At 41.5% G+C, this 17,973-nt stretch overlaps 1 protein-coding gene across 4 annotated transcripts in view; it reads left to right on the top strand.

Annotated features, from left to right (window-relative positions):
- Window positions 1-17,973, top strand: part of LRRK2 (leucine rich repeat kinase 2) — an 816,940-nt gene that overhangs the window by 715,962 nt on the left and 83,005 nt on the right. For all 4 annotated transcript variants that reach the window (XM_082254234.1, XM_082254231.1, XM_082254232.1 and 1 more), the window contains one exon: window positions 12,455-12,555. In XM_082254234.1, coding sequence (XP_082110360.1) covers window positions 12,455-12,555 — 101 coding nt within the window. The remainder of the gene's footprint in view (window positions 1-12,454; window positions 12,556-17,973) is intronic.

Genomic DNA, 17,973 nt, shown 5'->3' with positions numbered 1-17,973 from the left:
TGAGGAGTAGGGGGGGTATGGAACAGGCAGCACCCTCAAACCTTCAGAAGTATGAGATGAACCCCAACAACTTGGAAAGGTGGATCTCTCTCACACGTACCAACACAGACTATCCCCCAATTTAACTGATCCCCAAAGGTTTTTGATTAAATAGCGGAATAGAAAATATGATCCAAAAAAAGTGTATGTATATCACACGTACACAACCACACTAGGCCCCAATTACTATTGTTTGTACCCCTAAAAGGCTAGGAGTAGGGGGAGTATGGAACAGGCAGCACCCTCAAACCTTCAGAAGTATGAGATGAACCCCAACAACTTGGAAAGGTGGATCTCTCTCACACGTACCAACACAGACTATCCCCCAATTTAACTGATCCCCAAAGGTTTTTGATTAAATAGCGGAATAGAAAATATGATCCAAAAAAAGTGTATGTATATCACACGTACACAACCACACTAGGCCCCAATTACTATTGTTTGTACCCCTAAAAGGCTAGATGAGGAGTAGGGGGAGTATGGAACAGGCAGCACCCTCAAATCTTCAGAAGTATGAGATTGTGTTCACTGTACCCCACAAAGATTGAGTTCACTGCACCCCACAATGATTGTGTTCACTGTACCCCACAAAGATTTTGTTCACTGCAATCCAAAAGGATTGTCTTCACTGCACCCCACAAAGATTGTGTTCACTGTACCCCACAAAGGTTTTGTTCACTGCACCCCACAAAGATTGTGTTCACTGCACCCCACAAAGATTGTGTTCACTGCACCCCAAAAAGATTGTGTTCACTGCACCCCAAAAATGATTTTGTTCACTGCACCCCAAAAAGGATTTTGTTCACTGCACCCCAAAAAGGATGTTGTTCACTCCACCCCAAAAAGATTGTGTTCACTGCACCCCAAAAAGATTGTGTTCACTGCACCCCACAAAGGATTTTGTTCACTGCACCCCAAAAAGATTGTGTTCACTGCACCCCAAAAAGGATGTTGTTCACTGCACCCCAAAAAGGATTTTGTTCACTGCACCCCAAAAAGATTGTGTTCACTGCACCCCACAAAGGATTTTGTTCACTGCACCGCACAAAGATTGTGTTCACTGCACACCAAAAAGGATTGTGTTCACTGCACCCCAAAAAGATTGTGTTCACTGCAGCCCAAAAAGATTGTGTTCACTGCAGCCCAAAAAGATTGTGTTCACTGCAGCCCAAAAAGATTGTGTTCACTGCAGCCCAAAAAGATTGTGTTCACTGCAGCCCAAAAAGATTGTGTTCACTGCAGCTCACACACAGAAAAATGGATGTGGATCACTGACACCTGCCTATCTCCAATCCCACACCACACAGCAATATCGATTGTAGTTTGTAGAACACAGTTTCCCTAAAATTCAGCAGACTCTGTCCCTAACAGGATTGAGAAGAGATCGTAGATCAGGATTGAGTGCAGATTCACCCCACCCCCCACACAGCAATATCGATTGTAGTTTGTAGAAGACACTGACCCTATAATTCAGCAGACTCTATCCCTAAAATGCCTACAACTCGCCCTGCCTAAACACTCCGACCTGTCCCTCAATTCTATCCGGACACAAATGGTTTTTTCCTGCCTATCTTTCCCTAATCAGCAGCCAGCACATTGATGTGTGCTCTGTCCCTTAGCTAAGCAGCAGAATGACGCTGCTGCGGCGGCTGCCTCGAACTTATAAAGACTTGGTCACATGCTTCAGACGGCCAATCACAGCTACTAAGACATTTGCAGGCATGGCTGGGATGGCTTAAGGCACACCAGTTAAACGATTGTTGATTGGCTGTTGAAAGCCCGCCATGAAAAGAGCGCCAAAGCATGCAAAACCCGGAAATAAAACGACCGAACACGGATTTTTACCCGAACATACAGTAAAGTGTCCGTGTCCGTGTTCGGGTAAAAAAAATCCAATTATTTGGTACGAACACGAATAATACAGTCCGTGTTCGCTCAACACTACACATGACCCCTAAAAAGTGTAAATCAACATCATCCGAAAGGGTTCAGTCACACTCCCAGTCCATACATAAACATATTGCAATAGTAAATTGTGTGTGTGTATGTATATATATATATATATATATATATATATGCAGTGCCTTGAAAAAAGTATTCATACCCCTTTAAAATTTTCCACATTTAATCAGAAAAAAAAAATAAGTGGTTTTCAATTTTTTTTACAAATACCTGAAAAAATAAGTGGTTTTCAACATTTTTTACAAATAAATATCTGAAAATTATGGCGTGCATTTGTATTCAGCCCCCTGAGTCAATACTTTGTAGAACCACCTTTCACTGCAATTACAATGCAAGTCTTTTTGGGTATGACTTTACCAGCTTTGCTCATTCTTCTTTGCAAAACAGCTCAAGCTCTGTCAGATTGGATAGAGAGCATCTATGAACAGCAATTTTCAAATCTTGCCACAGATTCTCAATTGAATTTATGTCTGGACTTTGACTGGGACATTCTAACACATGAAAATGCTTGGTCTAAACCGTTTTTCATTACAGCTCTGCCTGTATATTTAGGGTCATTGTCCTACCGGAAGGTGAACCTCTGCCCCAGTCTCAAGTCTTTTGCAGACTCTTAACAGATTTTCTTCTAAGATTGCCCTGTACTTTGCGCCATCCATCTTTCCCATTAACTCTGAACAGATTCCCTATCCCTGCTGAAGAAAAGCATCCCCACAACATGATGCCACCACCACCATGTTTCACGGTGTGTTCAGGGTGATGTGCAGTGTTAGTTTTCTGCCACAGATAGCATTTTGCTTGTAGGCCAAAAAATTCAATTTTGGTCTCATCTGACCAGAGCACCTTCTTCCACATATTTGCTGTGTCCCCCCACATGGCTTCTCGCAAACTGCAAACAGGACTTATGGCTTCCTTTCAACAACGGCTTTCTTCTTGCTGCTCTTCCATAACGGCCAGATTTGTGGAGTACACGACTAATAGTTGTCCTGTGGACAGATTTTCCCACCTAAGCTGTGAATCTCCGCAGCTCCTCCAGAGTTACCATGGGCTTCTTGGCTGCTTCTCTGATTAATGCTCCCCTTGCCCGGCCGGTCAGTTTAGGTGAATGGTCATGTCTTGGTAGGTTTGCAGCTGTGCTATACTATTTCCATTTTCGGATGATGGACTGAACAGTGCTCTGTGACATGTTCAAAGCTTGTAATATTTTTTATAACCTAACCCTGCTTTAAACTTATCCACAACTTTATCCCTGACTTGTCTGGTGTGTTACGTGGCCTTCATGATGCTGTTTGTTCACTAAGGTTCTCTAACAAACCTGTGAGGGCTTCCCAGAACATCTGTATTTATACTTAGATTAAATTACACACAGGTGGACTCTACTAATTGGGTGACTTCTGAAGGCAATTTGCTCAACTAGATTTTAGTTAGGGGTATCAGAGTAAGGGGGGCTGAATACAAATGCACGCCAAAATTTTCTACATATTTATTTGTAAAACATTTTGAAAACCATTTGTCATTTTCCTTCCACTTCACAATTATGTGCCACTTTGTGTTGGTCTATCACATAAAATCCCAAATAAAATACTATTACATTTTTGGTTGTAACCTGACAAAATGTGGAAAACATAAAGGGGTGTGAATACTTTTTCAAGGCTCTGTGTGTGTGTGTGTGTGTGTGTGTGTGTGTGTGTGTGTGTGTGTGTGTATATATATATATATGTATGGTTTGGGGCTGCTTTGCTGCGTCAGGGCCTGGACGGTTTGCCATCATCGAAGGCAAAATGAATTCCCAAGTTTTTCAAGACATTTTGCAGGAGAACTTAAGGCCATCTGTCTACCAGCTGAAGCTCAACAGAAGATGGGTGTTGCAACAGGACAATGACCCAAAGCATAGAAGTAAATCCACAACAGAATGGCTTAAACGGAAGAAAATACGCCTTCTGAAGTGGCCCAGTCAGAGTCCTGACCTCAACCCGATTGAGATGCTGTGGCATGACCTCAAGAAAGCGATTCACACCAGACATCCCAAGAATATTGCTGAACTGAAACAGTTCTGTAAAGAGGAATGGTCAAGAATTACTCCTGACCGTTGCATGTCTGATCTGCAACTACAGGAAACGTTTGGTTGAAGTTATTGCTGCCAAAGGAGGTTCAACCTGTTATTAAATCCAAGGGTTCACATACTTTTTCCACCTGCACTGTGAATGTTTACATGGTGTGTTCAATAAAAAGATGGCAACATTTCATTCTTTGTGTGTTATTAGTTTAAGCAGACTGTGAGACTCCGTTCACACTGGGGCGACCTGTCAGGCGACCTGGTCGCCTGACAGGTCGCCGTAGGTCGCTTGCCATAGAGTAGCTGTGGACCCGTTCTAATAGGAGCGACACAAGTTGCTCCGACTTAGAAAAAGGGTCCGGAGCTTCTTTGTGGCGACCTGCATTGACTTCAATGATATGAAGTCCGTGCCGGCCACTCCGAGGTCGCGGTGCGAGCTGCGCACCGCGACCTGTGAGGTCGCCCCGGCAAGTAGCGTCGCCCCAGTGTGAACGGGGTCTAATTGTCTATTGTTGTCACTTAGATGGGGATCAGATCACATTTTATGACCAATTTGTGCAGAAATCGATATCATTCCAAAGGGTTCACATACTTTTTCTTGCAGCTGTATATGTGTGTATATATATATATATAGAGCGTATATAATACAGGTACATGATTGTATCCAAGATCCTGAGGCTGGGGGTGAGACAGACCGCAACTTGTTTCCCAGAATAAAGTTCCACTTAGATTGGATAGGGAATGCACAATCTGGCTTAAAATATGAAAAAACATATAACAATAGACCAAATCATAATGCCATATCCAAAATGAAAACATGTATATATAAATCAAAAAATTGGTCCTATTACTTAAAGCGGTTGTAAAGTCAGACGATTTTTAATCTTGTTGCATTCTGTGCATTAAGATAAAAAGCCTTCTGTGTGCATCAGCCCCCCTTATACTTACCTGAGACGCTCCAGCTGCTGTCAATCAAATTCAGTGAGCCAATCAGGAGGGAGAGGGGTCGGGGCTCCATGTCTAAATGGACACAGGGAACTGTAGCATGGCTCGGGCCCCCTATAGCAAGCTGCTTGCTGTGGGGGCACATAACAGGAGGGTGGGGCCAGGACCAGGGAAGAGGGACCCGAGAAGAGGGGGTTCCAGGCTGCTCTGTGCAAAACCACTAAGCAGAGCAGGTAAGTATATCATGTTTGTTATTTTTAACCCCCCAAAAAAACAAGACTTTACAATCACTTTAATGCACATACGTGCAAAATAATCAGGTTGTTGAAAAAATGTCACCTGAATTAGAGTCCTACCAGGCACATGCCAAGGCCACTTAATGTAAAGAACAGAGGAAAAAGATCTATAGAATCATGAGTAGTGGATGGTGAATTAACAGGATATATAAAACATAGGGTGCAAACTTATAGTATAATATAAAATTAACTGATACAGGTGATATCACAAACTAAAAACATACCTATACATCATAGTGTCATATCAGGTTGTAGAACCATAAGCCAAATAAAGTAAATGCTGGAATGTTGCTCCAACAAATATCCAAAGGGTGTAGAATTATGACTAGCAATCACACCTAATGATGGTATTGTTTACCTAATGGGAGATAATCATAAAAAAGCTCAAGGATAGCAAGGAAATGTATCCCCACAGCCAAGTATATATTGCAAACAAAATACCCACTGGCAACTTACATTAACTTATAAGAGCCTCCAAAGTAATGATGGCAAACCTCGAAGGTTGGTGGTGTAGTGGTATCCTCCAGCTAGGCAATGTAACTGCTCTCCCATATCTCTGCCTATATATAGGGAGGATGTACCAGTGGCCTCCATCATGGTGGAGCCGGCCTCAGATAATAGAAATTTTAACATACCTGTAAATGCAATACCTTGGAGTGCAGTACCGGAACATAGGTCCCACTAATGTCTCCTTACTGCTTTCTAAAAAAAACTGTAGCCTTGTGGGCAGGGGTACAGTATATGGGGGACCCAGCAAAGATTTTGCCGATACAATGTCAAATCACTAGAAGGTATTGACACATAACCCATAGTCGCAGAATGAACTCCTGTGTCCTATACTGTCTTCAATGATATGGGATTTACAGGTACATAAAAATCCCTATTTTTAAGGCTCTCAAATCTTTGTAAAATATAAATGTGGGCCTCATAATAAAGTGTTTGGAAACACCTGCCAAAGCTCATGGTGCTTGATGTAAGTTGTTTGTGGTAGGCCAATATTTTAAAGTATGATTTAGTACTGCAATTAGCCAAAGTGAACAAAATATACAATCAAAATGAAAGTTGTGCATTGCCTTATATAACAGAACATCAGCCAATAGTATCCAGAAAGGTTTACCAAATGGCTGTGACCTTCTTATAATAGGAAGGTCAGACAACAGCCAAAAGGGCTATTGGATATCCTTCCAGCATGGATCCTCCTAATTTCGGATAATGACACTCGTCACCTGAGGTGCCTTTGTAAGCTCTCGGCCAAGAGATTATATGTACCCAAATGAGATAAAAAATCCACATAGTGCATACCCATAAAAACTAATAATTTATTAAAAAGAGTAACACTCACATTAAAAACTGTATTGAAAAAAACAATCTCTACAGAGACACTCCGGCTGGTCTGCAGTATGGCTGAAGTCAAACATCCAGTGGCATGATGACATCACAGCAGGCTTCTCCCTACTTGTTTCATTACAACTGATGTCTTCCTGGGGCATAATGCCCCGGGAAGACGCTAGTTGTGACAAAATGCGTAACAACCGAGCCTACTGTGACATCATTGTGCCACCGGATGGATTTTATATCTCTTTTTGGGTACATATAATCTCATGGCCGAGGCTTATAAAGGCACCTTGGATGACAAATGGCATTATCCCATTATTATCCGATTAATTTCTTTTTAACAGCATATACCAATCTTAGTGAAAACAGTCTACAGTAGGGAATACATAAGAATATTTATTCACAAGACATGTATTCACAATAAATGATTAGACTTGAGGGAACACAAAGAGATAACTTTACATAAAATACAAACTTAAAACAATAAACGCAATGTGATATGTAGCTCAATGATGAAATTAAAAAGAAAGCAAGATTACGTTTTTCCCAGGTTTAGTAGAAACCATAGATAAGTGTTCTATATAATCAGACCACAATTGTCTGCGAATTGCGCAGTCAACAGTCACTCCGCTGCAGTTGGAGTGAGAATAGCCTATGCAAAACAGGAGACTAATACGCTAATATTGCGCTTAATCTGATATTAATAAAAATTTATAAAAACAAAAATCAGTTTTTAGAGAAAAATCTCATATGGTTCATACGGCTGGAATTGTAATCTGGTTACCCTTAAATATGAAATATAAAACATATAAGGAAGGAAATAAACAATAGTAAATAATAATCAAATAAACAGCAAGGTATATTTACCACATTTAAAATGGCTGCTAGCTTAAAATGGTCGTTACCAGAGTCCTTAAGATGGCTGCCTTCCCAAAATGGTGGCTGGTTAGGGAGGAGTTTCGTTTGGCGTCCTTCAAAGTTTCAGATGAGTGATTGAGCAAGATGGAGTATGTATAGATGAGTATATGTATGGATGTAAGTAGCGTGTGTGTTGTAAGTGTAATGAATGTTGTCGTAATGTGTGTGTCCTATTTCATCTGGGGTTCCCTTTTTATATTGTGTTAAACAAAATGACAGTAAAATTACCATAAGCTGAACCTAGAAGGAGGAACTTTATCTCCATTGGTTGTGATATTTTATCCATTAACTGGTGAGGTCATTAGCAACACCTCTACTAATCATCCAGTATTTTGGATATTAGAATTACCTATATTATAATTCCTTCAATTAAGAATAATCATTAAACAACATAAACATCTTTCCATACTTTCATAATATATATACATGTCCATCTAATATCTCCATCATATAACTAGGTAAGGATTGACCTGGTAACACCATTTAATAAGAATATATTATTAATACAATATATATATTTATTGGAAATAACTGATTTTTGTAGTAGTCTCCAAAGGGGGCAGTATTGTATTGCTTATTCGATTCAGTATAAAGCATACAATAACACCACTATTAACTGATAACCTTCTGACCTGGCTGGGCAAAAATAAATAAATCACTTGGCTGTGTCATATCCTGCCAAGAAAAGCGTCTGGCTTGTAGGATTTATATTACCTACCCCAGGCCGAAGCAATTCTTATATAAACACTCCCTTTACATGCCTTAAAATGAAGTAATTTGTTTCAAGACACAAGTCCTTACACTTAATAGAAAAGTATTCTAATATATATATAATAGAAAAGTATTCCTATATATATATATATATATATATATATATATATATATATATATATATATATATATATATATCTAACATTATACATTCCACTATATCAATAATAAAAATACAATGTATTATTGTTAATATACATCTTACATATGATGATGCTTTCTAAAACATATATTTAAATGAACCTTTAAAAGAAATATACTGAACTTATTGTTCATTGTAAAATACAGACAATCAAAAAGATATCACCCCCCTTAGAAAAACTCGTGCCATCCTGGCTAGGCTTTTATCAGGTGAAATGTCAGAAAGTCCCATATTTACGATTTAAAGAAATACAAAGAAAATATTCTGTAGAACTTAAGACTCTATAAAGGCATCTTGCAAAAGAACATGAACTGTCAGTGACCTCATGCAAGATGGACGCTGTACTGTTCAAAATTTCTATGTATAAGACTGAATATACATGGCCTTTATAATTCCATTTTTCTTTTATTTAATCTCCCCAATAATCCTGACAGAGGATCCAAGCTTAAAGGAGTTCCAGTAGTTCTTTTTGGGCAGAGGCATTGTCTGACCTTCCTATTAGAAGTAGGTCACGACTGTTTGGTAAGTCTTTCCGGATACTATTGGGAGGTGGACTCCATACTTTTCCTTCAAGCCACTGTTATCACCTATCTTCTACTAAAGTAGATAATAGTCTCCTCACTGCATTTTGTTGGATTTTTCTTCACTTATTTGTCACAATTGGGACGTTATATTCTGTTTATAATAGTTTTTCATTATGCGTTGTTTCTTATTAATACTTAATATTTGCTTATATGAACTCTTCTATGCATTAAGATAAAGAAACCTGTGTGCAGCAGCCCCCCCCCCCCTAAAACATACCTGAGCCTGTCTTTATTCATCGATATTGCAGCAGTGTCTAAGCTGCCTGGGACTCCCCTCTTCATTGGCTGAGACAGCAGTGTGGTGCAATTGGCTCCCGCTGCTGTCAGTCAAAACCAGTCAGCCAATCAGGAGAGAGAGGGGGAGGGGGAGGGTCATGGCTCCATGTCTGAATGGACACAGGGAGCTGTGACTCAGCTCGGGTGCCCCCATAGCAAGCTGCTTGCTGGGGGGGGGGGGCACTCAACAGGAGGGAGGGGCCAGGAGAGCCGAAGAGGGGCCCGAGAAAAGGAGGGTCGGGGCTGCTCTGTGCAAAACCACTGCATGAAGCTGGTAAGTATAACATGGTTGATTGCACCTTTTACATTTTTTTTTGTTAAAAAGTGAGAACAAACCTACATAAATAGCTGACCTCATTCTATGATTCTGCATCGACTTTTAATATCAGAGGCAATGTGAAGAAACCAGGTAACATAGCATTTATACAGTATTTTTTCCTAGCATAAATCAGGCATTACCGCCATTTCATTCATTTGCTTTTGTATTGTGTGACAACTCACCTAAGCTCAGACAAAAGCTATCCCATTCCATTTTTGGTCATGCAAGCATATTGCTCTATTCTGTCTGTTCCATGTGCCTTGTTCATGGTTTCATTGCTTTTATTATGTGAATAAGCAAATTTATATTGGCATATTGTTTTTGTCTTCTAGCCCCCATTGAATTGGTACCTGCATGTATAGCTTTAATTAATATGTATATCACATTTGAAACCTGCTGAATATTATGCCACTGGTAAAGTACCTGAAAGATTGTATTAATGTGCCTTATTATATTTCATAATATATTTCAGCTCATGCCCACTTTCCAATGGAATGTGGTCCCTTGCAATTGCATATTAACGAGCCAGACTAACACTCATTCATACACCCTGGACATCAGACAGCTGTATTTTGCATATAGATGACAAGACATTGACATGTTAAACACCTTTCCATTCATTCATTTGGACACTTGACAAGTTGAGGCTTCACATAGAGATTACTGACACCACCCATAAACAATTGACAATTGCTTACATTAACACATCAGACAAGCTGAGTAGAGACGGAACGGCCCTTGTCCACAAGCACAATCTCAGACACACGACACCCCACACTTACAGAAGTGTATAGGGAAAACAAAAGCCTTTTCATGTACTGTTCCTGTGAGATATGTTCTATTGTTAAATTGACTCATGAATTGTAACCAGTTTAAAGCAGTTTTTGCCGCTCAAAACTTCCCTTAAATATGAGCGAAACTTGCAATAAAATCAGATGTTTCTACGCTAAGCTTGAGTGCTGTGTGTCGTTATGTCTCCTGGCCAGAGGAGAGAGAATTCACTATCTAGGGGGAGTGAGGACTGAAGGGCCGTATATCATCTTGTAATTGCCTCCTGACGAGATTGAGCTAACAGTACCATAGACTAGCTTCTATAATTTATGGATGCATCTTTTAGTGTAGTGTAAAATAAAAGGCAGTAGTAAATTCGTTTAATGTTGTAAGCTAAAATATAAATACAGAACTGCTGAACCAGTCAAAATTTATGAACGGCATATAGAGGTGATAGATCTTGGAACAGATCTTGTATTAAAAGTAAACAGTCTTTAATAACTTGTGGCTTCTAGTGACTCGTCATTTCTTTAATTAGTTTCAGACCAGGATGTTAACATTTTGTTCCTACATTGTGCAATTTTCAATTTCCTAGGTTTACACCGCAAACTTGGCTTACCTGTCACAATGTTTAATTATATTTTTCATTATTCTGATGCTAGACTGTTTAGACTGGCTGTTAAGCAATGAACTCATACGTGAATCTTTATTTTTACTTGAAAGCAATAATATATTTTCAGTGACCTATTATTCTGAATTAAACTTGTCACTAACTAAACTATGTCCATCTGGGTATAGGAGGTTGTTCTTGTAATGTCAAAGTGGTTCAAAAGCCTAAACATTTTTTTACCCTAATGCATTCTCTGCCTTAAGGTAAAAAAATGTTCAGGTAGCTGTATCGCCCCCTCACCACCACTAAACCTACCTCACGCTGTGCCTGTCTTTAGCTGCTTTGTCCTCTCTCCCCACTCTCGCAGGCTTTGGTGTAAGTCAAATCCTATGATGAGGGAGCAGGAGGAGAGGACGGGCAGCACTGTCTATGGATAGAGGCAGCACATCTCTGAATCGAGCCCACACAAATGCCCCCATAGCAAAGTGACTTTCTATGGGGGCACTACCGAGGCCAAAGGAGTCAGTAGTGCCCGCAGAGGTCTTGAAAATAAGAGGTTTGCAGCCCCTCTGTGCAATTCCATTGCACAGAGCAGGTAAGTATAACATGTTTGTAATTCTTATATTTTTTTTTTAAATAACAATCACTTTAACCTAAAACCTTTATATTTTTTAAATGCATGCTGTACTATGTTCCATTATTGTTCTATCACTACATCACTATAGAATGGCAACAGAAAATTTGGTGATTAGTTTTGTGTAGAGTGGGGAAAGGGTACATCATCTGTCGAGTTTCTTTTTTATTTTTCTGTGTTCTCAGAAGAAATATTTTCCCTAACTTCCTTTTCCACTGACACATCAGGAAGTAAGGGTAAATATCCCCAGGAGGAATATTGCTTATAAAGCCTAACAGATGCTCTAATCCACAGGTGTCAAACTGGCGGCCCTCCAGCTGTTGCGGAACTAAAGTCTCATGAGGCATTGCAAGGCTGACAGTTACAAGCATGGCTCCCACAAGCAGAGGCATGATGGGACATGTAGTTCCACAACAGCGTCTAATCCATCTCCACCCCATATTTAAACCACGTTTTTACTGGAATTCACTTGAGATATTCAGATTTTGAGATTACACACTCAGCCGATATGTCACTGCAATGTTCTGCAAAATGCATAAAACTAAGATCCATAGAAAGAAGGCAATTGTCATCAGTGAGTCATAGTTTAGACTTGAATTGAGCAGGGTAATACGTAGTGAGCAGATATGCTCCTTGGGTGTCATTTATAGATGACAGATTTCTATTGCATACACATAACACAAAATAAGATTATGTACATGAGTGCCCACATTTGCATGGATATACAAAAAAATTCTTATAGTTTTTTTAAGAATTCAAATATATGATTATGGATCCTCTGTGCTGCCCTGTTTTCTAGATCCAGTCAAAGAGTATAATTGCCCACCCTGGCCAGAAGTTGAAGTTTTGATTAAGAAATGCTTGAAGGAAAATCCCCAAGAACGTCCCACATCTGCTAAGGTAAATTTTTAATGGTGCTTATGCAAAAATTTCTAGCAGGAAAAAAAAGATATTTGTGTGTGTCAGATTGCCAAGATGCCGAAGGTTTCAGTCAAAAGTGCCAACTTACCATCTTAAGAGAAGATGGCAAACTGGGTCTAGCCAAGATAGAAAAGCAGACGGCCCAGATGCACAACAGCACAATAGGATAAACTCCTCTTTTCTGACAGTTTTTCACTTGTTTTGCATTTGGCTAGGGTCACTGTCACTACTGGTAGCATGAGGCGATACCTGGACCTTATAGAGGTTGCACAGGCAGTCCAACTCCTCCAGGATGGCACATCAATACTTGCACAGTCTCAAAAAGGTCCTTAGCCCATCTACTCCTTTGTGCAAGGAGGAACAGGATGAGCACTGCCAGAGCCCTTCAAAATGACCTCCAGCAGGCCACTGGTGTGAATGTCTCTGACCAAACAATCAAAAACAGACTTCATTAAGGTGGCCTGAGGGCCTAACGTCCTCTAGGGGGCCCTGTGCTCACTGCCCGGTACCGCGGAGCTCGATTGGCATTTACCATTGAACACCAGAATTGGCAGTTCTGCCACTGGTGCCCTGTGCGTTTCACAGATGAGAACAGGTTTACCCTGAGCACATGTGACAGATTTGAAAGGTTCTGAAGAAGCCGTAGAAAACGTTATACTGCCTGTAAAATCGTATAACATGACCGGTTTGGTGGTGGGTCATTGATGGTCTGGGGAGGCATATCCATGGAGGGACGCACAGACCTCTACAGGCTAGACAGTAGCACCCTGACTTCCATTAGGTACCGGGATGAAACCCCTGGACCCATTGTTAGCTTCTACACTGGTGCAATGGGTCCTGGATTCCTCCTGGTGCAAGACAATGCCCGCCTTAGGCGGCGAGAGTATGCAGGTAGTTCCTTGAGGGTGAAGGAATTTTTACCATTGAATCCCCTGACCTAAATCCAATAGAACACCTCTGGGGCATTGTGTCGACGCCACCAGGTTGCACCTCAGTCTGTTCAGGAGCTCAGTGAAACCCTGGTCCAGATGTGGGAGGAAATACCCCAGGACACCATCCATCGTCTCATTAGGAGCATCCCCCGACATTATCAGGCGTGCATACATGCGCATGGTGGCAATACAAACTACTGAGTACCATTTTGAGTTGCTGCAATGAAATTGCAGCAAAATGGACTAGCCTTCTGCATCATTTTTTTCACTTTGATTTTCGGAAAGCCTTTGAATTCAGCCCTCTGTAGGTGGATAATTTTAATTTCCACCAAATGATGTGGCATGCTTTTCTTCTTAACACATTACCCAGTCAATAACATTGAGATCTGATATGTTTTTAAAGTGTTCCTTTAATTGTTTTGAGCAGTGTATTTTCTAATTGTACCGTACAAGACACAGGTTTCTTTAAAGTGTTTGTAACCCCCCTCGCCAAAAAAAAAGAAAAGTTGATCCTGTTCCCTTTAAGTATAAATAACAGCACAGTGCTTATGCTATCTAATTTGGCCCCTTGTTTAACCTAAAAAAAAAACCTGGCTCTCCCCCATCCCCTTACTGCCTGTCAGCTAGTCTGTGCCACTCTGCTCCCCGTCTCTTCCTTCCCTGCTGCTATAATATCAGTATCATAAACCTATCATACCCTCTGTTAGCTAACATTATGTGTCCTAGTGTCTGTGCTGTAAAAAAAAAAACAATGCAGATTTATACCTTGTATCAGAGCGTTTACCGGCACTCACAGGACTGCTCGACTCTCTGCTCCTCTCCTCCTCCTGGCTAACGTTAGTGGGAGTTCTCAGCCCCTCCCGCTGTAGTTGTCAGCCTGGGAGAGGTGAGAGCCGAGCAGTCACATGACCGCCGGGAGACGCTGTGATCTAAAGTATAAAACGGCATTGTTTTCTTTAAAAAAAATTTCAGCACAGGCACTAGGACACACAATGTTAGCTAACAGAGGGGATGGTATGTTTATGATACAGTGGTTTCTTAACCACTTTAAGTCTTGACCATGCTGCAATCTCCAGGTTCCTGTCCCCTGCTGTGGTGAGTCCAGTCTCCCACCCCTTGGGAGTAGTCCCTGGATACTGGGCCCTTGCCTTGGGCAATATGGGGTTGGCAGGGAGAGTACTTTAGCAAGGTTGCAACACTCCTTTACATATGTTTTTGCAGCATGGCCTAGCATGCACCAAGGGCTATACCACTTTGAGTAGCCCTTCACAGTCCTTGCACTGGCTAAGATTGTGTGTATCCTACAGGGGATACAATCATGGTAGACATCAGATAGACATGAAGTGGTACACAGAGGTTAGCCAGCACACACTGTGGAATGTGAAACCCCAGAGCCAGAGAACTCCTCTCATGAGGTTGGCCTCTATCTCTCTCAAACTGAAGGAAACTATTAAGAATTTGGTGGACGGGGTGCCCTCCTGCTTGAAGCTAGATCTGTCACCACCTGCAGGACTTATGGTCTCCAGTATGGGATCCCATTCCAAAACTAAGAAAACCTAACGTCCTGACAGGTTCACCCACTTGTGCATGATGTTCTTTTCAAGGACTGGAATAGGCTAGAGAATTGTATACACCATCAAATTTAAAGACTATACAGCAGGGTGGAATATCGGACCTTGAGAGAGTAGGTCCAGACGCAGTGGAAGAGTCCAAGGCCTTTTCACTGCCAACCTTTTGATTTTTGCATACCAAAGCCTCAGCCATGCCGGAGCTACCAGGATTAACGGTTTCCCCTCTAGCTGGATCCTGGGCAACAGGCACGGTAAAAGCTGCATTGGAGGAAAGGCATAAATCAGGGAATATTCCTTCCAAGTAGTCACTTAAGCATCCACTCCGACTGCGAGTGGATCCCTGGTCCTGGACACAAACTCTTCAACTTTTTGTTGCACCTGGATGCCAACAGATCTACCTCTGGGACCCCCCAGCGTAGGCAGATTGATTGAAAAATCTTGGGATGTAAGGACCTTTCCCCCGGAAACATCTGCTGACAGCTCAGAAAATCTGCCTGCCAGTTCTCTATTCCTGGAAAAAAAAATGCTGCCAGGCATGACACAAACTTCTGTAGATCCAGTACAGGATGATATCCACCTCTTTCTGGGCTGACTGACTCTTTGTGCCTCCTTGATGTTTGATATAAGCCACAGCCGTGGCATTGTCAGATTGCACCCTGACAGGGTGACCCCGAAGTCTGGGCATCCAGTATTTCAAAGCCAGACTGACTGCTCGGATTTCCAGAATGTTGATGGGGAGACCTTTCTATAACCAAGACCATTTCCCCACGGACAGTGGCTTTCTCCAGAACCACTCCCCGGCCGAAGAGACTGGCATCTGTAGTCACCACCCTCCAGGTTACTGGAAGAAAGGACTTCCCCTTCTCCAGATTTCTGGTCAACAACCACCAATTCAGACCCTGACCTACTCTTGGTACCAGAGACATAGATCAGTCCAGAGACTGAACTCCTCCGGTCCATGTAGACAGAATGTTGTTCTGCAAGGCTCTGGCATGAAATTGAGCATAGGGAATTTCCTCGAATGCGGACACCATCTTCCACAATAACTTCATGCAAAGATGTACAGAAGGATATCTCAGCCTTACTATGGACCAAACCAGATCCTTCGGGTCTGTGACCTTTCTTGTTGGCAACAATACCTTTGCCTATACTGTGTCCACAAGAAAACCCAGATATTCCAGACGATGGACTGGCTGTAATGTTGAATTTGCCAAGTTCAGAATCCAACCCAGACATTCTAGGAACTGTACTTTCTGGAGGACATTTCTTCTTCGAGCCGAAGCCGATCGATCTATTAGTAATAGATCGTCTAGATATCCTATTACAGATATCCCTCATGACCTTAAAACAGCCAATACTGTAGCTAGGATCTTTGTGAATGCTCTTGGAGCCGTGGCTAACCCGAAGGGCAGGCCACAAACTGAAAATTATGGTTTTCTACTGCAAAGCGTCGAAACCTCTGATGACCCTGGAATATAGTCATGTGAAGATATGCATCCTTGATGGATGCTAGAAATTCCTCTCTCTGCAGGGAGGCCACGACTGAACGAAGTGACTCCATACGGAAAGTACAAACGTTCAGAAACTGATTTGGAGCTTTGAGATCCAGAATAGGTCTCACGTCCCCGTTTGGTTTGGGGATTATGAACAGGTTTGAGTAAAAACTTCAAGGCCTGACAGTGGTATCACAGTACCCCTTCCAACTGTGCCCCCCCCCCCCAGCCCTCTTTCGGGCAGACATTGTTTTATAGCAAGACAAACTTGAGGTACTAACTTCAGTGTATTTAAGGATTGTGCCAAGCTTATACAGCTTATCATACACAGCACTGATTTATCCCAAGATACAAGACCTGTTTGTGCCAGTAACATGCACCCACAGTGACTCACGCAACCCAGCTGCTGCTGCTCTGTGTCCCATTCAGCCTCTGACAGAGGCTAACACATTCAAAATAGTTCCTTATAAATCGCGCCTATTTATGCTGCATTGAGCATACACGCCAATCGCGTCCAAGCACGCCCTCCATGCGGCGTACACCAGTTTTAAAAGGCGAAGATTTGCGTGCATGCGAGAATGGGCCTTCGCCACAAACACACTATCGAGGGAGGAGACGAAAGCTTATTCGCCAAGGCGAAAACAGCAACTTGGGGAGAGAGCAGCTTAGGTTGAATCTTGTTTGTCACAGCTGATACCCTTCAGGTGATCAGCCCAGGGTAAAAACCGTGTGTCAAACAATAAAGAAAGAAATAATGTTTAAACAAATTTTGCATCAATCCCACAACTTCACAAGTTGCTTGATGCTGTTCTGGGATGGCCCAATGGTTATGAAGATCAGGAGCTGTGTCCGTCAATGAACGAAAGAGAAAATGGGATTTTTGACTTACCATAAAATCCATTTCTCTGATGTTTATTGACGGGAACGGCACTCGCCCCTCTATGCAGTTGTAATACTTCTGACACTGCTTGTAACAAAACTACCTATAGCAGAGAGGGGGAATATATATCTCCTGAGACTGCCCATAGGCGTAGTCATGTTCTTTTTCTGCCTAGTGTCCTACTCCTGTAGAGGGCAGTAAAACCCAATGATCAAGAGGATCAGGAGCTGTGTCCGTCAATGAACATCAGAGAAATTGACTTTATGGTAAGTCAAAAATTCTATTTTTTTTTTAGTGCATTTATTTTAATTTTTTTAAAAAGTGAACTTAGTGGTAATAGTCATTTGCACCTGATCCAAAAAAGCTGATTTTAATTACATGGACTTGAAGTGGTGGTGAATATAGGGGTGTACACACTTTTTCAACATGACAAATCAGATTTAATAATTGTAAACTCCCCAACCAGATAGATAGATAGATAAAACAATCCCTGATAATCATATAGACACACATTCAATATA

The sequence above is a fragment of the Pelophylax lessonae genome (genome assembly GCF_965119305.1).
Source record: "Pelophylax lessonae genome assembly, chromosome: 4".
In the NCBI taxonomy this organism is placed as follows: Eukaryota; Metazoa; Chordata; class Amphibia; order Anura; family Ranidae; genus Pelophylax; species Pelophylax lessonae.
Note: the sequence above shows the minus strand (reverse complement) of the source record. Positions and strands in the feature narration are given on the sequence as shown.